The following is a 25,710-nucleotide window of genomic DNA, read 5'->3' on the forward strand; positions in this document are numbered from 1 at the left end:
TTCAACCCGGATTGAATAAACAAATTCGACATAAAATTTACAATTTGAAACATTCAGTCCAATTTGTGGCAGTACGAAGTTTGCCGGGTCTTCTAGTATAGTATAACAAAGGTAAAAAAGGGCGTCGCTGCTTAATCTGCACAGGGCCTCGCGCGCTGTAACGCCGGCTCGGAGAGTAAAAATTTGACCCGTAGTAGTACGGGCCCCTATAAAACCCGCCTGGCACTGCCCCACGAATTCTCTATCTCTATCTCTATGTCTATTTCTATTTCTATCTCTATCTCCATTTCCATTTCCATTTCCATCTCTATCTCTATCTCTATCTCTATCTCTATCTCTATCTCTATCTCTATCTCTATCTCTATCTCTATCTCTATCTCTATCTCTATCTCTATCTCTATCTCTATCTCTATCTCTATCTCTATCTCTATCTCTATCTCTATCTCTATCTCTATCTCTATCTCTATCTCTATCTCTATCTCTATCTCTATCTCTATCTCTATCTCTATCTCTATCTCTATCTCTATCTCTATCTCTATCTCTATCTCTATCTCTATCTCTATCTCTATCTCTATCTCTATCTATTTAGCTATCTAATTATTTATCTATTTGTCTATTTATCTCTCTAACTTTCTCGATCTCTCTTTATGTCGTCCTCTCTCTCTCTCTCTATCTCTCTTTATCTCTCTCTCTCTCTCTATCTCTCTCGCCGTTAGTCTTTCTTTCTGTTTTTTGGGCTCCTATGCGCCTTCTCTAAGTTGTTTTGAATATCCTGTGTATTTACTATCAAGTGTATTTACCTTTCCGAACACTACTTTTTAATACAAAACCTTTATTCTTTATTATTAGAGACAACCATTATTTTGCACCACTTTTGTATTTACAACAAATAGTAAACTTTTATACGACCTAGGTACTGTCGTTCGCTATTGCGACAGAAATAAAATTCCCTCAGCATGACAGCTGAGCGTTTTTAAAGGATCTGTCAGTAAAGATTCGGGAACGAAGTTTTCTCAAACATAAACAATGCGAATGCCCTATTGCACCGTGGCTTTGAATGCCAGAATCGTTTTTCCCTTTGTATCTGTGAGCATTCAAATATTGGTGACCACTCCGTCCCACAGACGCAAATCGCGCCAGTGCACAGTAGTCCAAAAGGGCAAAAAGTGGAACTTTTTTCCTAATGTCTCTTGTTTTCATTTTATCATCTATGGTCTTCAGCACCTTTGTTCGTATGAATATCCCCCTTAATCTAAAACTGTCAAAGGTTAGTCATCGCTTACTATAATGAAAATAAAAAAAAATAACTTTTTTGTGTAAGGAACTATAGACATAGTTTTTTCGGCAAAGTTGTAAATATTGTAAAAACATGACTTTAAAAATTGGTTTTTCATACTTAGCTTTTGTTGGTTGTATTTTACAAGAATACAATGTTCTAGGCAATTATCGAAGCTGTCAAAATAAACGTTTTTTTCAGAAGACCACAAATCTCTTTGACCTTTACTTGCTGAGTTAGCGCATATTCAAGCTTTAAATTTCCAAAGTTTCACGAGCGCTTCATCTTAAAGCTTAAGTCGAGTACTATAAACTTGTATGGGTTTCGCTTGTCCCTAACCACCCAAATGAGAGTACGGCAAGCATACGTTTTATGTGTTTCGCGTTTGCGAAAGGCTCGATACACGTCAATTTTTTTGTGTTAGCAGATAGACACTTAGTTTCTTCGGCAAAGTTAGAGAAAATATAAAGATAAACAATTTTGCTAAAGAAATAACGTTTCTATCTCTATCAAGTGCAGAGCTGTAGAGCATTTTCCTTGGAAATTTTTTAAAAATTAGTTTTTCATATTTAGCGTATGTTAGTTGCATTTTACAAGAGTATATAGTATAGATTTAAATAATCTAGGCGATTATTTAAAGACTCAAAATACATGCTTTTGCAGAAGATTGTAAATCTCTAGGACCTTTCCTTATCGCTTATTTAAGCTTTATTTCTCCTTAACTTCGCGAGCCAAAAGCGATAACTTTGTAAGAAAAGGTCCTAGAGATTTGCCATCTTCTGCAAAAACGTGTATTTAGAGTCTTTCCATAATCACCTAGAACCATGTATACCTGTAAAATGCAACCAACATATGCTAAGTATGAAAAACTAATTTGTAAAGAATTTCCAAGGAAAATGCTCTATAGCTCTGCACTCGATAGGAATAGAAATGTTATTTCATTGGCAAAGTTGTTTCGCTTTATATTTTCCATAACTTTGCCCAAGAAACCATGTGTCTATTTACTAACACAAAAAAATGAACGTGTATCGAGCCTTTAGCGAACGCGAAACAAATAAAACGTATGCTTGCCGTACTCTCATTTGAGTGGTTAGGGACAAGCGGAACTCATGCAAGTTTATAGTACTCGACTTAAGCTTTAAGATGAAGCGCTGATTTCATAAATCCGCTTGCCCCGTTTTACCCAATGGGCTCGTGAAGCTATGGAAATTTAAAGCTTGAGTATGCGCTAACTCAGTAAGGAAAGGTCCAAGAGATTTGTGGTCTTCTGCAAAAACGTGTATTTTAAGAGCTTCGATAATTGCCTAGAGCATTGTATTCTTGTAAAATGCAACCAACGAAAGCTAAGGATGAAAAACCAATTTTTAAAGAAGTTTTAAAGAATAAGCACTATAGTTCAGAACTCGATAAAGATAGAAATTTTATTTCCTCAGCAAAGTTGCTTGCTTTTACAATATTAACAACTTTGCCGAAGAAACTTTGTCTATATTTCCTAACACAAAAAAGTTATTTTTTTATTTTCATTATAGTAAGCGATGACTAACTTTTGACAGTTTTAGATTAAGGGGGATCTCTCATACGAACATAAGTGCTGAAGACCATAAATGATCAAATGAAAGCAAAAGACACTAGGAAAAAAGTTCCGCTTTTCACCCTTTTGGACCACTGTGCGTTGACAGCTCTCCCGGTAAGGGATGCTTTTTTTCGACATCTAACTTTGAGAAAACTTTGCTCTGTAAGTGAGCTCCCCGTCCAAAGACGTAGAGAGCTATCACACCTTCTGTCAAAGCTTGCTTAGAGGTGGACCTAGAATGTGGGAATCAAACTGCGCAATTCTGGACAACATTATGATTTCGGCGGAGCTGAAATAGAAACTGTGATCAACGGTTAAAATTCTACAGTATGATGTTAATGTGCTTCAGATGGCTTTTTCAGCACACGATGTCCACAAAGTCATAATTTTTACAGACCGACACGGTTTCGTAAATCAACTTTCGACCATAATAAATTCGCTAAGCAACGTTTACACTCTCGTGGGTAAAATGTATAGAGTAGGGCGAGGCATAAGTGAGATGTTTGAAGTTGTTATCAATTTTCGTGAGATATAAAGAAGGACAACAACATAATATATTTTATAATGATGCAGTAACTCAATGTCTTCACATTCAACTATAAATCATCTGCGGTAATAGTGTTTTGCAAAATAAATTCTTCTTTCTTCTGATCAAGTGCAGATTTGCACTTTTACCCCACTAGTGGGGTAAAAGTGCGAATACCGATCCATGAATCCATGAAGTTAGCCCAGCAGTAGCTAACAAAACCATATTATCTTCAATCTGCGGAATGTTTCGGTAAGGAATATTCTCAATTTGCACCTTTTCTATTTTGCGCTGGTGTATTGCAGCCTCCGTTAGATCGAAACTTTTCCAAACCTTCGCTTTTTGTTTCATCAGCAGAAGCACATTGTTTTTCTTCGGCCAACATCTGTAGAGCACACAGTTTTCTGCAGATCTTTTATTTCTAGTATCTGTATTATAGTGCCTAAAGCTGTATATAATTAGCTATACATTTTTGCCTCGTCCATGAATCGCACTTTTGCCCCGTCCGTGAATCGAACTTTTACCCCGCTAGGCGCTTGACGGGGTTAGATAAAATTACGGAAAAGAGAAATATATTTTGTAAATTATTTTCGCTGTATTTTCAAAACAGATATGTGAGTGATGTAAAACGCTGCTACTAATTTTCAACAAGTAATATCCTCCTGTTGATATCGTATTTGCCATATAACGAAAAATTACATCAAAACCGCCCTACAATAACATTTGTACGTAACTCAGCAACTATGCAGCAACTATGGATGTCACCCATCCATGCCGTTGTAGAAAATTTACTCGGAATCTGCACCGATAAATCATTGAATCGCACTTTTACCCTTCCTTACTCTACAGGACAAATCGACGTAATGGTTTTGACGCTTATTCTTACAGCTAAGAAGTTGAAAAGAATAGAGTTACCAGAACACAAATTATCAGCACGAGGAACGTGTGAGGAACGTACTGCTCGAGTGACAAATGCTGATACCAGAACACATTTATATAATCGATTCTGCCTTATCAGACGGCTGACGGATCCTCAGTGCTACCGGGGCTGCTTCATTCCATTGCATATTCAATCCGGTGTACCTTAAGGCAGCGTCTTGGGGTCTTTGCTGTTCAAATAGGTTCAAATCAAACAAATAAGTTTCTAAAACAAATTTGACTTAAATTTGAATGAGTATTCTTTTAAATAATTCCCAGCTTTATTTATTTGAATGTACAAACAAATAAAATGGCTAAAACGTACCTCTCGCTCAATTGGTTAAAACAAACATCCACCTGATAAATACTGACACACCGGCGTAATTAAGTCAAACCAAATAAAAAGTTGCACACAGTGGAAGGGGAGATGTTTGCGTTTTAGTTCCCCACTCTATTGCAAACGCAGGCAGTTCCGCAGTACAGGCTGCCAGCGGTCTAAGCGACATGGATGGCGTGCAGCGAGCGAGTCGGAATCAAATAATATAAACTGCACCTTGTCAGCCTTTTTTCGCGCGCGGCAATGCAATTTGTGTGCACTGTTTATTTGACACGAGACGAATGCAATTTGTCCCCACTGGATTGGGGTGACGATGGATGGCATGGCGAGGCGGACGACTGTGTGTTGTTGGAGGAAAGGCAACAACACGCAAATCAAAGCCAAAGCGAGTTGGTTGGAAAAAAGGATAAACAATTTTCATGATTCCACTTTTCGATGCGGTACTGCCGCTCGTTTTGGTGGTGATGTTAATGAAAGAATCGGCGATACGGAGCGAGCGAGTGCTGGGTTTGCGTTTCCCAACAACAACCACCTGCAACGGTAATAATAATTACGCCTATTTGTGGTGATACATCAGAAACCGTTATGACCGGGAAAATCAACCGCATGACGCGAGGGTTTTCCTTTGAACCGATTGCATGCGCACAAGACAAGGAACGATTTAATGCTATTTGCCACGTCTGCTGTGGGTGGAGGGAAAAACTAAACAGAGCAGAAAGAAAGTGCGACCACCACCGACGACGACGACGAAAGTGAATCCCCCCCATTGCGACTTCTAGTTGGTGACATTTTCCGGGAATGATTTGCTGGCCGTTCTGTCCAGTCCAGTCGAGTCAATGAACTTTTCATTAGAGAGCATCCCATCAGGCAGTGTGAAGTGGCGGCAAAACTACAAAGAAACGAATAGTTCTTAACTAACTGCCTGGGAGCTCATTTATCTTCTGCGCGGAAAAGATACAGCTTCATGTATGAAGCTGAAAAAAAACTAATAAAAGTTAATTCATCTGCTGAGAGACTAAAGCTTGACATGCAATTACCGTGACAAATGTGACATATTCAGACAAAGTTGTTATGGTTTGCAAGGCATTACTAAATCATACTCTGACTAAAATACAAAAGGGATCTTACTACATAGTAGTAGGCTGATAATTTTCTAGATATGGGTTTGATACATGCACATAACCTAGTACTTTTTAATTGGTTTCAATACCGTTTCCACTTGATTTTTAATGATAGTTAAATTCCCTTTGTAGTGAGTGTAATTTTACCTATTAACTGTTAACAGCATAACGTTGTACCAAATAAGCACATTCCGACAAAAACGAAATAAACATTTGATTTCATTCATCCAGCTGATAGATTTATGCAACTTTTTTGGCCAAAACAAAACTCCTCCCGCGTCAGATCACGGCAGTGGCGGCTCCATCAGCTAGCAAATGAATCATGCGATAATTGCGTTTGTCAATGTTTACCAAGTGATGGATGCGTGTTTGCCAAAACAATGTGTGAATCGAGGCAGGGATAAAGTTTTACGTCTTTCCGTTAATGTTTTCCCCGGGGACAGCAGTTGAATGGCTGGGATTGGAAGCAGATTGGCACACGTTCTAGTTCCGAAGAAACATCTGGGCCGGAACGAACCACGAGCTCGCACGCCCATGAACGAATGTTTGCATTTGCATCGTAGATCCGTTGTAACTGTTGTGCTTCTGAAAATTTTTATTTCAATCAGTGGAAATGCCTTACTAATCTCAATTTCTTTTCTGCTCTTTCCAGGAACTGGAAGACCTATCACCTGTCACAAAATCACCGAAAACCTCTCCGAAACTTCGCACTGCCCCCGTTGCTTCGACCACCCGCTTTCCGTTCGATCCGCCAGCCTCGCCGAAGGGTCCTTCGGCTTCGACCAAATCAAACCACGATACGTTGTTCAACTTTGACGATTCTCCTAATCCGATCCGTCGACCACCGCCGAAGATTCCACCTACTGCGGACTACTGTCAGGAGTCTTCGCCGATCAAAGAATCCAACAAAGAGAATCGTCCGAAAACCTCAGAACCGAATCCCTCCGGAACACCGACCAAACGAGTTCCTCACTACAAGTCCCGAAAGGATCGATTCATGCAACAGCAACAACAACAACAGCAACCATCGCAACACTCCGGCAAAGTCCTAAATTCCGCGCCGGCTGCCGCCAGTGGAGCTAAAAGTAAAAAATATGACCCTAACCTGACGATGTTCCCATTTGATCGCGAAGCGATCGACTACGATCGCATCCAGCGGGAATGTTTCGCGGTGGAAGAGGAAGAGCCTCCGTTTCAGTACAAACCACGGGACGATTACTGCGAGTCACCGTCTCGAGCGATGATCGATGCGGAAATATTCAGCGATCACTACTCGATCTTTCAGCAGTACGCCTACCTAACGCAGCAGGAGCGCGATGCTCTCGAGCGAAGCTCTTCCAAGCGCAACAAGAAAGAACGCGTCGATGCCTTCTCGCCCAAGAAGAAACCCTCCTCAGGGCAACAACACGCCATATCGCCTCAACGTCTGTCCCGGTTCGATCAGATCGCGACTAAGTTCGACATGATGCCGTCAAAATACGACAGCTCCACGAAAGGACGAACGAAAATGAGCGGCATGATGGGAACGGGTGCTGGTGGTGGTCTTCCGGATCTCCGGTTCGATTACTTTGCCGAAACGTCTTGTTGTTCCTCCAGCGACGAGCTGTCGACGCCGGCTGCCGCATCGTCCTCCGGCGACAGCTGCAGCAGGACGCATGCGCCAACGACGAGTGGTTCGGGTTCGGCTGCTGCCGGAGGCCTGCGATCGGTCGAGATCGTCGGAGGAGCAGGCGCGTTGGCTTCCGGGGCTATAAATGTTACCCCCAATCCGATGGACGGCGCAGTTTGTACACAACCGCGGGCGACAATAGTCGTACAGCAAGTACGTAGTTTTGTTCTACCCTGTTTTCTCCTCTTGCCACTTTGTAATAGTTTTATAACTTGAGTTGTAGATATTGTGTTTGCCTTGGTTTGTCGGAATTTGTTTTCTCTGTATATCGGTTGATTTCCGGCGGATTATTGACGCGATCGCTTGGACGCGGTCGCCAAGGTACCACGACGTACCATTTGACGTTTAGTTCGGTCCCAATTCGATCGATGCCAAAAGTGTTACGACTCCGACCGGTACGGTTCTGAACCGCGAACGACGTTCGCAATAGTAGTGCGAAGGAAGCAGAAAAAAAATCAACAATAAATGTGGCGGTGTCGATAGAAGTGTTTATTTACGTTCTGATCGGGGCCATTTTTCATTCCATGTTGATCCCGTCAAGATGGAGCCCGGGTGTAAAGAGTGCCGCTCAGCGTAAGATTATTTGTGTACGATCGCAGCAAGCCAATTGGCAGGGTAGCGTCATTAAAAAATTATAGATTTCTGAAGTATCCGTTCTATCTCCGTGAGGTACGAGAAAGCACGATCGAGCTGAAATATTCCAGCTGTGGCGAAAGGTACCGGCCGTAGTAGTGCAGTGTAGTGTTCAAGCCCCCCTCCTGTTCGGTAATGATTATTATTCTTTGCCGGTGTTTGCTAATGTGAACTGTGCCAGAAGCGCAAATTTTATGTGCAATCGGGGAATTCTTCCTCGGATAAAGAAGAACATGTGTTCGGTGTAAACAAAACGTGCCGAAGATTTACTTGATAGAGACGATTTGATGTCAGAACCATTTTTCCCAGGAAGTTTTGTAGCAATAATCATGAATCGAATAATCAAAAAGGTTTCGAATCTGCTGGATAACAAACAGGTATGTTGCACCGAACAAAAACTTGACAGGTTGCAAGAAGGTACATGGAAGCGATAGTTCAGTACACCAGCACTCATGCTAATAACAAATAACAAAATAACAAATAACAAAATAACAAAATATCGTATCATAAAATGAAATTAATCTGATATTGAGGAAAACAAACTGGTCATAAAGTAAAAGTAAAATTAGCAAACAATATAAATAAATACATAATACAGAATCGGCAGCGCTAAATCAGAAGAAATGCATGATTTAAACATTAAATCCTAACAAAATCAAACTAAATCAGGTGCCAATAACTCCTTTACCTTTTAATTCAAATTTATCTAGCTTTCTTGTAGATGCATCTTTAACGGATTTATTGAGCATGTAGGGCGCTATACCTGCAAATATTTGTATTGATAATAGAAAAAAATGGTCAACTTAGGACCTTATGCTTCAAGAAATGTTTTCACATCTCGCAAAAATTAGGTGCTGTTTCGCGGTACCAGTTTTCCTCCTCGTTTTATTCAGTTACCAGGACAAATTATGATTGTTTGTTTTCCAGTTTTTTCGGGTATTCAAGTTCTGAGTAATTTTCTGTACGCGACTTCAGCATCGCTTGCTTTCGTGCCTCGTTCGTTGCAAAAACTTGCAACCATTTTCCGAAGCCGAGATCAAAATCGCGTAAATTCCAAAATTCACGTAAAAACCTTTGTTATAGTAAAACAAAGGTAAAAACCGCGTAAATTTCAAAATTCGTGTAGAAAAAACTTGTAACTTTCTAAAATACGTGCAAAAATAAACGTTTTCTGCACATTCGCGTAAATTTCGAAAATCGAAAAAAAAACTGCGTGAATTCAGAATTTCGAGTAAATTCCAAAGTCTCGAAAAAACAAACCTTGTAAAAAGGGACTAAGTTGTGTATTAATTTGATATCTGTGCCTGGGAAGTACACCAAAAAAGTGATAAGTCTTCTCGTCCCAAGAAGATTTCTTAGGACCGCGATAAGCCTAGTGCAATTTTATGTTCCGAAATGTCTGAATGTTCTGTCCTTTGATGTCATTCGCCCGATTGTATTCACATACAGCAAGAATTTATTCAAAACTGATGTCTTCTTATATATAGGTTGATGGAATATTTATGCAGCCATTTTCAAAATGAGCAAGAATTAGCGACTGATCCGAAAATAGGTTTTGGGTGTTTAATTTGTTGCTTTTTAATTGCTTGCATGCAATTGTTCACATACTTTCGATTTTGTTGCTGTCAAGTGTGGAATAACTGATAAACAGAGAGTAAAAATAAACTATTAATGTGCAGAGGACGGTGGCTAATTGATGATATTTTAACTGACCTAATTTTAACTCGTTGTTTGAATGTTAGTTGAACTTGAAAAGCAATTCTATTAGAAATCAATTAACTATTTTTATCTATATTCAATTCAATTATATTTTGAGCCTGATCCTTAAACCAGTTAACATTCCTTTCAAGCCAGTTAGCTAAATTTGATTACTGCTACAAGCCTAACTGCCCCTCTTCGCATAACAGTCCCATGGCGATTTTTGGTGATTTTGAGTTTATTGCGAATATTAGTTTGATTTTGTCTGTACTTTAAGAAAAACTTATAAAATAGTAGGCTTTGTTCGCGAAGAATAGAAAAACAAAACCCACTTGTGTTGTCCCATTTCAAAAATATTCGCATAACAGTCACATACATTTCTGCCCCTTATTAAATTGAAATAATGCCTCATAAATGCATTATATTCAATAAACTGACCATATTGTTTCTAGATATACTTATTTTGTATTATTAAATAGGGAATATAACAACTTTTGCACCTGTACCTGTTACTGTCATTTGCTAATAAAGTCTTATTTTTTTGGAACGCATCGTTTGCGACATATCGTTTGCGTTCATATTTGCGTATGTGCTTAAGGATTTTATTTAGTTTCAAATTAGATAATTCATTTATGGCCCTTTTAAATTATCGATATTTTTATAGTTAATCAAACATTTTCGATGATTCTGAAAATGATCAATTTGGTCACTCTTGCTCCGATAACTATAATCGTTAGATTTTTAAGAGAGACAACAGTTTTTGAAACCCTTAGGGTACCGCCAGACTAAACGCGACACGACTTCGCTCACATTCGTTTAAATACGCAGCACTTTTTCACCGGAAGCAGGGTTGCGTATTTAAGCGAATGTGAGCGAAGTCGTGTCGCGTCGCTGTCACGTTTACTCTATACGGGGCCTTACTTTTCCATTTCATATTTAATTCGTTTCAGTTATTTTACTACATTTTTAGTGAAAATTATCACCAGTTTCTTAATAACTGGAACCAATTACAGGTCAGCCCAAATATTGACATATGAACATACACAGGAATGGTCCGATCTCTTTGACTCAATTTTGATTAATCGAGCATATTGATCGTAGCAAAAAGAATCATTTTTTAAACATTTAAATTTGATAGCTATTCATAGTCAATCAATATTTTATGCATTGTTAATTCATTGCCGACATATCAAATCGCAAGTTAATGGCGGTTATTATAATTTGGAAAAGGCGGTACACGTTTTGTGACGCGGTTTGCGTAAGCGGCCAATATTGCCCCTATCACCGCTATTACTTGGAATATGGTATCATGTGAATTGAGGGGGTGGGGGTAGAGGGGAGTTGAGTTGGACGTAACTCTCTTTTAGTCTTCAGTTTAGTTCTCTTTAATAAAAGCAGCAAGTAAATCTCGAAAATCATACCATACATTATCGACAGTGTGCCGGTTATGCGAAGATTTTGCTGATTCAATCGAAAATTATTCGCATGTCAGTCCCTTTGCTATTTTGTTAAGATAAACTGATGATAATTGAAAATTTGTAACTAATTTTTGTTTAAAACATTTGAACGTGTTCATTTTAACAAATTTATAGTAAAGGTTCGCTTGAAAATAACCTGTGGGAGCGTAATTAAGTAAAACTGACGAAAAACTTCAATCGCCGTTTTCTACGCTTGCTATTTTTCGCCATGGGACTGTTATGCGAAGAGCGGCAGTATAAGTCACACAAAAGTTTTCAAATTGCAATATCGTCGCCAATCACCAGAAGAAGTGTGATTGTGGCCCGTTGAAACACTTAGTGGAACTACAAACTCAAAGAAATGAAAAAAATAACTGATATGCAGAGCACCGGCATTTAGGAAACTTAAACTTAACTTAAATTTGTATCAAATTTATGGGAATGTTTTAGAGAGAGCATTTATTACAACACAGTAAATTAAAAATTTGCTTGACAAACATTTGCAAAATGTCAAGCTTTGTCAATTGGAACCTGCATTCGTAGTCCTACGTGAGTGCTCGTTCGTGCCCCTGGGCACAGACCTTCATACTTTTTTCTTCTTCATCAATGGACAAATGGGATATAGCAAGAGGAAAAACGCGAGAAAAAAGAGAAGAAAACGGACACGAAAAAAAGGAAAACGAAATAAAAATCGTGCAAAATAGGATATTCGTTGTTCGCAAACAAACAAACAGACAATAGGAAACAAAATAGGAAGAAAACCAGGACGTCAAAACAGAAAAGTGAAAAAGAAGAAAACAGGAAAGAGAAAAAGGGAAAACGAAGCAAAAAAGAAGAGATTGAACAGAAAAAAGGAAAAATGAATGATAATAGAAGAATGAAAGGCGTAAAAACAAGAACCCCTGAAGAAAATGAAGACAAACTGGACAGAAAAGGTGAAAAAACGAAATAATAAAAAAGAATAAACGGAATAGAAATGGAGACAATTTGGGAGCAGGAAAATTGACACATTCAGAAAAATAGAGGGAAAAAATTAAAACTGAAGACAAACAGCATTAAACAGAACGTCCCAGAAAAGGGTGGAAAAGCAGGACATATTTAGAGGAAGAGCGAGAGAAACAAAAATGAAAAATCAATAAGGAGTAAACCGAGCAGAGAATAAAAAACAAGACAGGAAAAGAGTGAAACAGAGCTGAAAAAAGGCGATAAACGAAACAGAAAGAAGAAAACCAAATGGAAAATCAGGACTAAAAAGGGAGAAAAAGCGGGACAGAAAAAGAATAGATAAAGGAAACCGAGGGCAGAAAAAAAGAAAAAATGAGTGTGGAAAAGAGGAAAAACGATAAAAAGAAAGGAAAGAGGTCAGCAAAAGAGTAAAAATGGTACAAGAAAGGGAAAACGGAACAAAATATAAGAGAAATCAAATAAGAAAAGAAGAATAACGAGAGAGGAAAAAGAAAATCGATACGAGGAAAACGGGGGAAAATGCCGAACTGGATATGAAAAAAGAAATATATGACAAAATATGAATCAGATGAGAAAATGAGACAGAAAAAGAGGAAAAACAGGCCAAAGAAAAGGTTTGTTTGTTTGTTTATTGAAAAGGGATAGAAAAAGTGGGAGCAAAAAGGAAATCCGACCGAAAAAAGGGAACCAAAATAAAATAAACAAAAGAAAATAGGACATCTCGAACAGGAAAAACGGAATGAATGAGTACGAAAATCGAGAAGGAAAGGAGATAGAAAGAGTTAGTTAAAGAGGAAAGATGTAAAATCGGAAAGAAAATCGCAAAAACTGAGTGAAAAATAAGAGGAAAAACAGAGCTGAAAACAAAAAAATAATATATTAAATGAAGAAAAACGAGATAGAAGAAACAGCGGGCAGAAAAAAGGGTAACGAGCGATAACCCGACAAGAGAGGGAAAACGGTTACCACGATAGATCTCCCGAAATGGTCGCAATGGTTCAGTGTATTACTAAAAAAGGGAGAAACCGAAAAGTAAAAGAAGAATTGCGGAATGGAAAAACAAAAACCGATAGAGGAAACGTGGAAAAGAAAAGAGGTTAGATGGAACAGAAAAAAACAAGGAAAACAATCCAAAGAACAAAGTAAAACGAAAGAGAATACACTCAAGTACTCTTTTTACACGGTTTGTTTTTTGAATATTAAGAACGGAGTTGTAAATGGTCCCTAAGTTCGAAAATCTCTAATCGAAAAAAAAAACAATCCAATTTCCAATCCAATTTTGCATTCAATATCCAGTTCAGTTTGAAATAAAACTTCAAACTCAAATTAGTCCAAATTTAAGTGTAATTCAATGCTCTTTGTCAAATCTGATTTCAAGTCCAATTTCAACTCTCATTTTCTGTCCAGTTCCAATTTAATGCCGTTCCGATTTTGTCAAGTTGGTGTATTACAAGAACGAAGAGGTTTATAATTGGAGATTTAGGACGACCCTTTCGCGGCGCACGACTCGATTCACAGGACACCGAGACCGAACTAAATGCGTGCGGCTTTTAAGCACTGTATGTTATGCATAAAAGGCACATGCGATCCTGTTAAATGAGTATACGACAAAAAAAACTAAACATGATAACCCCGGTTCGATTTTGCCATTTTTTTTTACACAAAATAAGGCCATTGCACATCATTTTGAAAGTTTGCCAACCCCCCCCCCCCCCCCCCCTTGGAAATTGGCTTGAAAAATCGGGGAGCAAAAAAATAATTTGTAGGCTATGAGTTAATTTTTTTTATAAAATCAATTGTATGTGGGCTCTACAGCCTTAAAAACTTGAAAAATGAGTGTACGAGTTAAGTTAACGCTTCTAGCATGAAATAAAACTGGAAATTCAAACAGCGGAATTTCCGAAAATCGGCCAAAAAAATTTTCTTTCGTTTTTGTCTTTATTTCGTAGACTTTTGCATAGAAATTAACAATGTATATATTAAAAGCAAGAATAGATTTGGTCTTCACGTTTAAACTTAAAATAAAAACGCCTAGAATCCATATTTTTTTTGCTTGATTAAAAAATTCTCTTTGTTTTTGTTTCGCCCCCCCTTCAGTGGCTCAACACCGGAGGGACAAAAACTTTTTAAAATATTTGTAATGGCCTAATTAGGTTTTCAAGTTTTTTTTTCTTCTCAAATTTTTACTTTGTGAAGTCCAGTAAGTTTCGATGTGTTTACAAACTAGGGGTAAGTGAACAAAATGGGATATTTTACGATGACAAAAAGTGAAGACTGGGAGCCACGTGATTCCCTGAAAATTTTTACAAAACCTTGTATTGTATCAGCTGGTCGGCCATTTCTAAATTGCATCCGTTTTCAGTTCGCTTTTGTACACTGTGCAACGGTTTGGAAGTAAATTTCTTTGAAGAGCTCACATTCTTTCTATGAAGAGCTCACATAGGAAAGATGAAACGAGGTTCCCCATGGGCGCCCCTTTCGTTTGTTTTTAAAATTTAACCCTTACGTGGCTTGTTTTTTCAATGAAATCAGCCTTATTGCGATGGATGATTATTGAATTTTCGGGATGTTTTATCATCATCATATAGTGTGTTTCATTTCAAATTTGAATGCACAAAAAAAGTAAAAAATTGTAAAAATACAGCTTTGTAGGGTTTTATTAAGCTTCAAGACACAATAAAACCAATTCTTCGCCTTTTCTTACGAATTTTTCGCTGAATACTTCCCATCGTTTTCAGTGACATTGTTAACTGTATTTGTCATCGTTTGTCACCACTTTTCCATATTAGATGGAACACTTCTTCAATTTACGTTTGACAATCGCACAGTATTTTCGACGGGACGGAAATCTGGACTTCCAATAAAATTAATTTTATTCTGCTTAAACCATTCTGCGACTTTCCGGCTTTAGAAGTAGCTAGCTAAGTCGTTTCAGAACTTTTCGGTAGGGATGGGAAAACTATCATTAATTACTGATAGTTATCAGTAAGCAATAATATCACTAAGTAACAGTAAGGTTTCGCAGTTATTGATGCTTACTGATACAGTTACGTCGTCCCGTTAGAAAAATCAGTTGGATTAAAGTTAATGGTCGGTAGTTGCGTACGATAGACGAGAGTGAAACAATATATCGTCGTTGTCGTCAGCTTCCTAGAGCAGGGTGGCTCGTCCTGTTTCAAGCAGTCGACTCTATTCAACTCGATCTTGGGCCCTTCGTCGCAAATTTCCTAGTCGTCTCAAAAGTCATAAATCACTGTCGACCTGGTCAAGCCATCTTGCATGTTGAGTTTTCGTGTTTCCGGTGTCGGTGGGGTTGTTGAAAATAAGTATTGTCGTTGCTCTGTCGTCCGACATCCTTACGACGTGCCCGGCCCACCGTAGCCTACCGATTTTCGTCAGATGTAGATGGGAATCTCTGGGACTCACAAGCAGTGAAAGTATGTCGTGATTCATATACTTCTACCCTTGATGAATGAAAATCATGCCTCTCGTTTCGACACCCGCTGGTTGGAACACAGCCCCAAGAGTGATGTTGAACAGCATACTGTATCCAAAGGATAGGATAGGAGAAGCTGTTACCTTGGCCCAACCCTCTTCGTGTCTCGAAGGGACTCGATTGTGCCCCCGAGACGTGCGAAACACATCACTCGTTCCAATGTAGCTCTGATTAGTCGCGTCAGTTTACCCGGAAAACCGGTTTCGTGCATTATGTGCCATAGGTGGTTTCGATGTATCGTATGTTACTTTGAAATCAATAAAGATGTGATCCGAGGACACGATGTACCCTCAACATTTCTGCAAGATCTGTCGGATGGTAAAAATCTGGTCGGTAGTTGCGCTAGCCCCCATGAAGTCCACCTGATAAATTACAATTTAAAATTACAATGAATAATGCAGTTTTTTTTTTTTTTTTTTTTTTTGCTACAATGCCGTGATGGGTAAAATTACTGATATTTACTGGTAGTTATCAGTAACATGCTGAAACTACTGATAGTTATCAGTAACGATTTTTAATGATAGTTCCCATCCCTACTTCACGGAATTTTCTTGTGATCGAATGAATAGTAAAGTTATCTGCTGAGGACACTTCTCCTTGTGCTGGTGTCCGTTTATAGTTGCTTCAGTGATGAAAATCTTTGTTTTCCTTCCACAACTGTAGATGCCTTGCCTAACCGTCAACTTTCGAGTGTATTTATCTGCCGCTATTCGCATAACAGTCCCTTTGATATAGAAAACTTCATAGAAAATGGAACTGCCATGCGAGTAACGGCAGTTATCTGCGAGGTCAGATTTGAGCATACCCCGATATCCCCATTACGTTCAGCAAGATAATATTTTTGATCCACGATCTGTGCAAAGCCCAGTTTTGCGTATGTTTCATCGTCCATCAAAATCAAATATTTCAAAATATTTTGTCAATCAAAATATTTTCCCATCCATGAGGCGAATTAGAAGTTTTAGGATTTGGGATTTGAAGCAATTTTTGTATCATAGAGAAACATTTAAACTCATGATATCAAATGTATTCTAGCCACCAAAAGTATAATAAAAGAAAGTCCAACATATCCCCAATCATCTTTTTTACTGCCAAGAAAAATATCTACGAGATCAGCGATTCACCAATATTGTTACAGAGATTGCCGCTATTCGGTTGTTTGTCTAGACCACTCACCTAATGTTACATTTTCCCTTGAAACACGGCCGAACAGAATGAAAACAAATGCCCACACGCAGTTTTTAAATTCAGCTTGTATCAACCTTTCTCAACCTTGGTTCACACGGTTAATCGTTCCGCTGAAATAGGGGGAATGGAAAATAATCGTCGTTTTTTACGAGTATCAAATTTCTTCGGAAACGGCACGCGCCCCGTCGGCCGCGGCCGTGTTCGTTGGTTCGATTTTAAAATATTCACCGCTCTACTTGTTGTTGGTTTTATAATTATACCACCATCGCCATCGGTAGAATTTATGCATCCTTCTTAAACGGAATGAGCAATCGTTCCCAGAAGCGGGACTGGTTGCATGTTTTTAAAGCATCACAGCAGACAAGACCTCCGATTGCCCATGAAAATTTTCTGATTTACGCGCTAGGATCGGATTGCCGCACAATTAACCGATTTCCAATAACCGCACTACTTACGTCATGGGAAAGCCTTGCCCATTACCCCGGCGCAGTTACAACTGCTTTTATGGGGCATATAATTTCCCACTTTGCCTGTTTGAAAGAAAAAAAAACCGCTTAAGACGAACTGCGCGTCCGAGACGGTGTCGGCAAGTCGGCCGTCCGTCTTTCATGTAGGTCGACTACAAAGAACAGTGATTGATTTGGGAAAATCCAAAACGGAAAGGGAAACTTTTCGCAGAAACTTGCAACCGGTGAAAATCGGTTTACGGTATTAAGCCATCGTCGTAAGTAGATTTTGGTTTTTAGCCAATCTATGTACTGACGTACCGACGTACCGAGTATACCGAGTGCTTGTGTTGTATATTTATATCGCTTTCAACCATTGACAGGAGTTTGATGGAAGAGCAATTAACGACGGAAAAAAGCAGTTTACGAGAAGCGGCTCGATTCGGAGGAACGAAGTGCGATGTTATTTTTGACTTTGGTTTCTTGCTTGCTGCATTCGCATTGTAACCTAGTTGCTGCTCGTTTTTTGTATTGTTGGAAACACCTTTATGTTTACTCAGATCGGACAGCGGGGGAAAGCGGGGCTTCCGAGAAACAGCTGAACCGATTGCATGAGCATGAACAGTTTGGTGTGTACGAAAAGAGCATGTATCCGGTGCTGGGTTGTCATTACCAAGAATTCATCGGATGGTTGACGTGACAGAAGAACGCACAAACATATGCTCTTTATTATCTTTTCTTTGTTTTTACAACTCGTTCGAAGAAAACAAGGCAGGTTGTTTCTATGGAGACGCTCGGTATTTGGCAATCAAAAAGAGGAGGCGCGTGCTAGGCCATAATAGTGGTTAGCACATTCGGGGCCCATTCATGCTTCAGATCACGACAAAATTAATTGCATTTGTTTCACCATGACTTTTGCTAACCAACCGTTTGTTCAACTGCCGAAAATTTCACCTTGATTTGGTATCCGACATTGCCAGTGACACTCTGTTCTATACCTGGTACGAGCTACCTGCTGCTATACGTTATGTACGAATTCCGTAACCGGCCGACAAACCCACGGGGGTGCCATAGCAATCTCCGATAGGGGGACGATGGGTTCCGTTGTGCTGCTGACAGTACAATTTTAACTTCCCCGAATTTCAACTTTCATCAGCATGATGATGATGCGGTGCTGGTGGTGTTTCTGTGTGCACACAGAATATAGAAACTAGAAAAATCAACTTCCTACGTGACGTGCCCAGGCGGTCGATGAGCTCGACAGCCGTATGCAAACTTCCTGGAACCAGGATTAACATACGCCGAAGTTTATAAATTTAAAAGCGGACAAACAATCAGCACTGGGACACCACTCTGGGTGGTCTTATACTAATTATAAATGTAAATTGCGATATTAAATACTAACATACGGTGGAATATGTCACAATCACAATCATTCGTATTCATCAGATTAAACTAGTTTCTGATGAGGGCGTTGTTGGATGTTGATGTTGATTTGGACCGAATTTTCAAGTATTTTTCCGTTGAAAATAGGTTTAATTTTTCATTTAATTTACCATCACAGAATTTACAGTTTAAACTCATTCGCTGTCAAAATGCAAATTTTGGTTACCATTCTTTCGTCATATGATTTCTGATGCACGCTGTTGCAAGACTAGCGCGACAGCATGAGATTCAGCATAGAATAGCGAATTTTTCAGGCACCATTCCGTCTACTCCGGCACGCACGTCTCAGTCCAATGGAAACTGGAATTGCCAATACTCATATACATACATAAATAGAGTTTCTAGAGCGGCAACTATTCTGCAAACTGGAACGCTCCGTTTTGTCGGTTCTCCTTTCGTGACCGGTGCCGCCAGCTGTCAGCGGAAAGCTGGAAATATGCTAATCAGAACGACATTCAGCGTCAGTCGGTGCTGTGGCGAAAAAATATGGCACGCGCTTCTTTCGTCTATGAAACTGGTATCCAATTTGGACTGGAAAACTCCGTTCTTGTGATATACATTGAACATCGGAGCTTTTTTTGCGAAATATAATATTTATATAGCAATATATTCACTGGTATATTAAGACTTTAAATAAGTTGGAGACTTCAGCTGCATCCAAAAGAACCTATTTTATTGATTGTAGATTATTGTTTCAACTGAATTATTTTTCATCCATTTATATCACGCTGCTTTATATTTATTTCTTCAGCCGTCAACGACTAGTACAATACGTATTTACAGGTTTTTTTCTAATATCAATAGCTTATAAATAATTTAGATTAAAAAGTGTTGTTTTCTATTGCGATTGGTACAGCAGTTTACCGGTAATTACCAGCACTTGCATTGTTCAAATCTTTAGCAATTTCGAAATTCGTTCTAAATCGACACCATTAAAAACTCCATTGTACCTGGCGAAAACGCACGGATGTCCTAGCGCATATTATTGACTTTTTTTTTTGAGAGGAAACACAAGGATTCTCTGCCTGAGGCTTTCGCTGCTAAATTTTCCAGTCAAGGATCGCCTAATTCTTGTTCATTTCCACTTAACATATTACTCTTCTTCTGTGTCTATGTTTTCAATATAAGACTGTCCGCTCTCCGTTGACACTCTCCGTTGACATCCGTGTTGACCCGTTCATATTTGTAGTCTGGCATATTGAATGCAATGATACCAGAAAAAAAAAACATTAGTTCCAAGCTACTCATTATAAATTACCCTGTTGCAGGATGCAGTTTTTCAGAATCCAATGCAGTATTCGTTTATGGTCTTACCGATCCATATATTTTCATTTAACTATGGTCGTACCGAACCATATACTTCACTCAACAATGATCGTATCGAATCATTTAATTCATCTATGGACGTGCCGAACCATATAGTTCATTTGGAAATAATCGTTTGGAAACAAACAAACAAACTTTCCTATCGAGAGCCGGAGCTGGCTCTTGCCATATCAAGAATTCCTCTCCATTGTACCCGGTGCTAGGCTACTCGTCGCCAATTCGCTGCGCGTCTCGACACACGCAAGTTGGCTTCAACCTGGTCGAGCCATTTAGCACGTTGGGCCCCTCTACTCCTGGTGCCGGTGGGGTTCTTGAAGAGAACGGATTTTACTGCACAGTCGTCCAGCATACTTGCGACGTGGCCGGCCCACCGTAGTCTCCCTACTTTCTCCAACTGTACGATGGGAATCTCTCTAAGCAGCGCCATTAGCTCGTGATTCACACGCCTCCACCACTCGCCGCTTTCCGTTTGCACTCCGATAAAGATAGTCAACACCTTACGTTCACCTTACACCTTACAACACCTTACGTACAACAACTTACGTTCAAATACAGCAAGTGCACATATGACTTCCGTAAGCAAAGTTACTGTCTCAAGTCTCGATTGCCTCCTCCGTCCCAAAGTTTCTAGTAATGATGTCGAAGTCGTCTAAGAAGGCTAGGAGTTGGCTAGTTTTACTGAAGATCGTACCTCTCACTCGCTCCACAGTAGCTTTGATCAGCCGCGTCAGCTTATTCGGAAAACCGTGTTCGTGCATTAACTGCCACGGCTGTTCGCGTTCAACTGTATCGTATGCTGATCTGAAATCCACGAAAATATGCGTGGGCAGGTTGTACTCTCCATATTTCTTGAGGATTTGTGGGCCTTCTTAAAGCTCTCCTGATACTGCCCTACGCATTCTCTTGCTATTGGACGACGTAACAAAATCTGAGAGAGCACTTTGTAGGCGGCGTTGACCAGCGTAATGCCGCGGTAGTTATAGCAAGATTTTGTAGATGGGACGGACTACATGTTCTATCCACTCCTCCGGTAGTTTCTCCTCCTCCCAAATCCTTGAAATCTTTCCAGTGAATCATACCGAATCATTTTACTTATAAATGGTTGTACTGAGCCGCATACTTAATCTAATAATAATCGCATTGAATCATTTTACTTATTTTATTATCGTACCGAACCATATAAATAATGTATGGTCGTACCGCACCATATTCCCTGGCAGATGGAACGACCCAAAAGAGAGCAGCAAGTACTCTCCAGAATCCGCACTGGGCATACACTCTAAATGCACCATGAACTATACTCTAACGGCAGCAGGCCAAACTGTCACGTAGCGTACGTACCGTATCTCTCACCATGGATGTGTTCCATGTTCCATTTCGTCCCTGCCCTATTGGATACTCTATCCAATGACTTGGCACGTAAGGAACAACTTCTTTGCTTCCTTCGAGAGGCAAACCTATTTGATAAAATTTAACACAAATTGTAACTATACTTCAGAGTGGCGAATGAACTTCTGTGTTTAAAACCACTCTGTATTAAAATCAATACTAATACCGCACCATATCCTTCATTCAACAATGACCGTACCGATTCATTTTACTTATACATGATCGTATCGAACCGTTTAAATAATCTATGGTTGTAACGAACCATATAATTCATTCAACAATAATCGTACCGAATCATTCATTTAATTACACAATAAACGTACTGCAATGTTTCACTAATATTCAGACGTATCAAAGTTTTTTTCTATCACACGACGAGCAAAAGGTATGGATTTACTTATTTAACTTTTTCAGCGACATTCCGCCTACCGCATCCATGCCCAATTCGGGACGCGTCTCCACGTTTCTCGGTCTTGGGCTTCCGCTCTCCAGTCGCCCCTAACACCCGCTACTCTAGCATCCACGTCCACAGCGCTCATCCAACCGGTACGGGGTCTGCTTCGAAGTCGTCGACCTCTTTCGGGTTCTTTGCTAAATATTGTTTTCGCTGATCTCTCATCCGGCTATATTCGCATCTTTGTATACGTGGTATATTTATGCTTCAAGCGCTTGCGCCATGCTCCGCCTAATATGTCGCAGGATCTTACGCTCAAAAACGTCAAGAGCTTGACGGTCGCACTCTTTGAACGTCCACGCTTCGTGGCCGTAAAGTACCACTGGGAAAATTAGCGTTAAACTCAACTCGCTACGTTAATCCGTAGAAGACCCTGTTTGTAGCCGCTATCCGCCTTTTTACATCACAGCTCACATCGTTGTCACTTGTCAGTAACGTACCAAGGTAAACAAATTCGACCACCACCACCACAAGAGTATCTCCATCTATTACCACCGCAGTTCCAACATCCGAAGAGCTACCACGTTTTCTACGAGCTATAATATACATTGTTTTTGGTAGAATTTATGGTAACCCCTATCCTCGCAGTTTCCTCTTTAAGATGCGTGTACGCTTCTTCCACAGCTCTACGGGCAACACCGATGATAGCGATGTCATCCGCGAACCCTAGGAACATGTGAGGTTTTGTGATGATGGTACCGCTTCTCTGCACACCTGCACTTCGAAAAGCACTTTCCAAAGCAATGTTGAACAGCGAATTCCATAGTCCGTCACTTTGCTACGAACCATCCAACGTAACAAACAAGACCGATGTCTCGTTCGCTATATTGCTTTTGAAACATATTGCGATTGCTTTTGAACCATCAAGGATAGCACGTATCAGCCCAGTCAGCCATAGCTCACTTCACTAAACTGAATCGTACGCCGCCTTGAAGTCTATAAAGAAATGGTGGCTTTGCTTTGCTACGTCTTACCCCAGATTGTCAGAGTCCAAAATCTATAGATCCAAGCCCGAGTTTCACTAGATGGCGAAAGATTTTGAACACCAAAAGCACAACCAATTCTGAACGAATTTTGGTGGTTTGCATATTAAACTTTTCATAAAATTTGTAGCTATTCCGTAGTAATTATTGAAACGATAATTTTCAATTGCAAAATAGTGATAATTAATCAAAAGTTTCTAAGTTGTCTTTCTCCATGTATTTTCTGTATGATTGCATTGCTCCCCAGACAGGGACGCCAGTTTTTAATAAAATTTTTAATAAAAAGAAGTGACAGAGTTCCTCCGTCCCAAGTTGTCTTTGTTCCCTTGTTTCTTCTAAACCTAAACTAGTACGTCGTTCAGAAAGTAAACCGTACTGGGAAAATGTGCAACGGCCGCTTTAACTCGAGCGATCGTATGAGTTATAAGTGTGATGTGAGAATGTATTCAAAACTGAAGTCTTGTAAGGAAAAGACGATGAAAGTGATATCATTTCTCATATTTATCGCGTTGCGTGATGTAATGCTTTGGGTATTATAACCTAATAATTTCCATAATGAAACATACTATTCTCAAAAAAGGTTATAAACATTTTATTTTCTCAAGCGGACTACAGCGAGATGCAGAAAATCTATTTATATAAGAGGCTTATGTCTGTACCGAAAACCAGGTCTCTAACAGGACGTCATAAAAGGCTTATCGGTAATTAAAAACAGGCCCCTGACAGGACATAATGTTTTCGTAGCAATGAGTTCTATCCTCAGCTACCTCACTGGTCGACTGCTGGACTGGTCGATTAGACTGTTCGATTTGATTGCTCGACTGGACTGCTTAACTGAACCGCTCGGCTGAACTGTTTGATTCGACTGCTCGACACAACTACTTGATTGGACAGATCGACTTGACTACTTGACCAGGGATACGAGACTTGCAGATTTGTCTGCAAATTCCAGATTTTTGGAATCGTCTTGCGATCATTATAAATTTGCAGATATTTGCAGTTTTTATGACTTTTATTGCTTTGGTGCAGTTTTTTGTTCGAAGCTCTTTAAACTTTTACAGACTTCCTAAAAAAGTGTGCAGATTATTTTTAAACCAGAAAATTCGAGTAGCCGGAAAACTCGATTTTTCCGTTTTTGAGCGGTTGCAGACATTATTTTAGAAAATATGGCATCTCTGTGCTTGATTGAACAGTTCGATTTAATTGCTCGAGTCGACTTAACTACTCGATTCGACTGCTTGACACATTTGCTTGACTACTACTAGACTCGACTGCTCGACTTAACTGCTCGACTGGACTGTTCTATTCGACTGATGGACTGGACTGCTTGACTGTTCATGACTGCTTCATCTGTTCAATTCGACGCGCGACTCAACTGCTCGATTAAACTGCTTGATTCCACTGCTCGACTGGACTACTCGACTCAACTGCTCGACTCGACTGCTCGAATGAACTGCTTGACTCAACTACTCGATTGGACTATTCGAATCGGCTGCTCGACTCAACTGCTCAACCCGATTGCTCGATTCAACTGCTCGACTAGACTACTCGATTTGATTGCTCGAGTCAACTGTTCAACTTAATTGCTCGATTCAACTGCTCGACTGGACTACTGGACTGTACTGCTCGACTCAACTGTTCGACTGAACTGCTCGACTGAACCGCTTGACCCGACTGCTTGACTAGACTACTCGACTCAACTGCTCGACTAGACTACTCGTTTCGACTGCTCAACTAGGCTACTAGTCTTAATTACTCGATTAAACTGCTCGACTCGACTGCTCGGTTTAACTGCCCAACTCAACTGTTCGAATCAACTGCTCGGCTGGACTGCTTGACTGAACAGCTCGATTTAACTGCTCGACTAGACTACTCGATTTGACTGCTCGACTCGACTGCTTGACTTCTGTTTGAATCGACAGCTCGACTTAACTGCTCGATCCAACTGCTCGACTGGACTACTCGACTCGACTGCTCGACTCAGCTGCTCAACTGAACTACTCGACACAACTGCTCTAATAAACTGTTCGACCGGGCTCCTCGACTCGGCTGCTGAACTCGGCTGCTCGACTCGACTGCTCGAATGAACTGCTTGACTCAACTTTTCGACTTAACCGCTTAACCCGGCTGCTTAACTAAATCATTAAACATCTTCGCAAACATTGGCCAATGGAATGTATCCGCAGTTTTCTGAATTCTGAACAGACATTTATATTTTCCGGATCGTAGAATTCGGGCTTAACTAGTTCTTTATACAGTGGTTTACCGATTTTATCTACCCGTCCGAAAATTTTTAGTAGATTTATTTGGAAAGTAGACAAATTTGGGGAAAAATTAATTCTCCAAAATAATTTAAATGAACAAAAAATATTAATTTTTTTTTTTTTGAAACGATGATTCTACAATTGATGAAGGGACGGTAAGGGATAGTAATGAAGGATTTTTTTCCGGGAATGAAGGGGAAGGGTGGAAAGGAAGGGGGGGGTAATAGGTAGCTATGCTTAACAAGTTGTCGTTGTGACTCCTATCTTTTGTCCAATGCTGGAAGGTGCATGGGTCGAACCAAGCTGTAATCAGAGATTATAACCGGATTTGAACCCACAACACCTGCCAGGGCGTGTCGCTCACTGGTACCCGTGTACCTTTGAACCACAGAGGCGCTGGACAAAAGAAGTCTGCACAACCCCCCTTATTAACCATAGCGACATGGGTTGGTCTATTTTTAGACACAAATTGTGCCTCTTCCTCCACCTACTGTAGACCACCGACCGAGAAGTTTTTAATCTAACGTGTTTTTACTTTCAGGAC

General features: G+C 39.8%; 1 protein-coding gene across 1 annotated transcript in view; it reads left to right on the plus strand.

The window, feature by feature from the left end:
* Window positions 1-25,710, plus strand: part of LOC128736718 (AF4/FMR2 family member lilli) — a 152,934-nt gene that overhangs the window by 28,052 nt on the left and 99,172 nt on the right. Inside the window, exon 5 of the mRNA XM_053831204.1 lies at window positions 6,404-7,573. Coding sequence (XP_053687179.1) covers window positions 6,404-7,573 — 1,170 coding nt within the window. The remainder of the gene's footprint in view (window positions 1-6,403; window positions 7,574-25,710) is intronic.

Source organism: Sabethes cyaneus, chromosome 2 (assembly GCF_943734655.1).
Source record: "Sabethes cyaneus chromosome 2, idSabCyanKW18_F2, whole genome shotgun sequence".
Classification (NCBI taxonomy): domain Eukaryota; kingdom Metazoa; phylum Arthropoda; class Insecta; order Diptera; family Culicidae; genus Sabethes; species Sabethes cyaneus.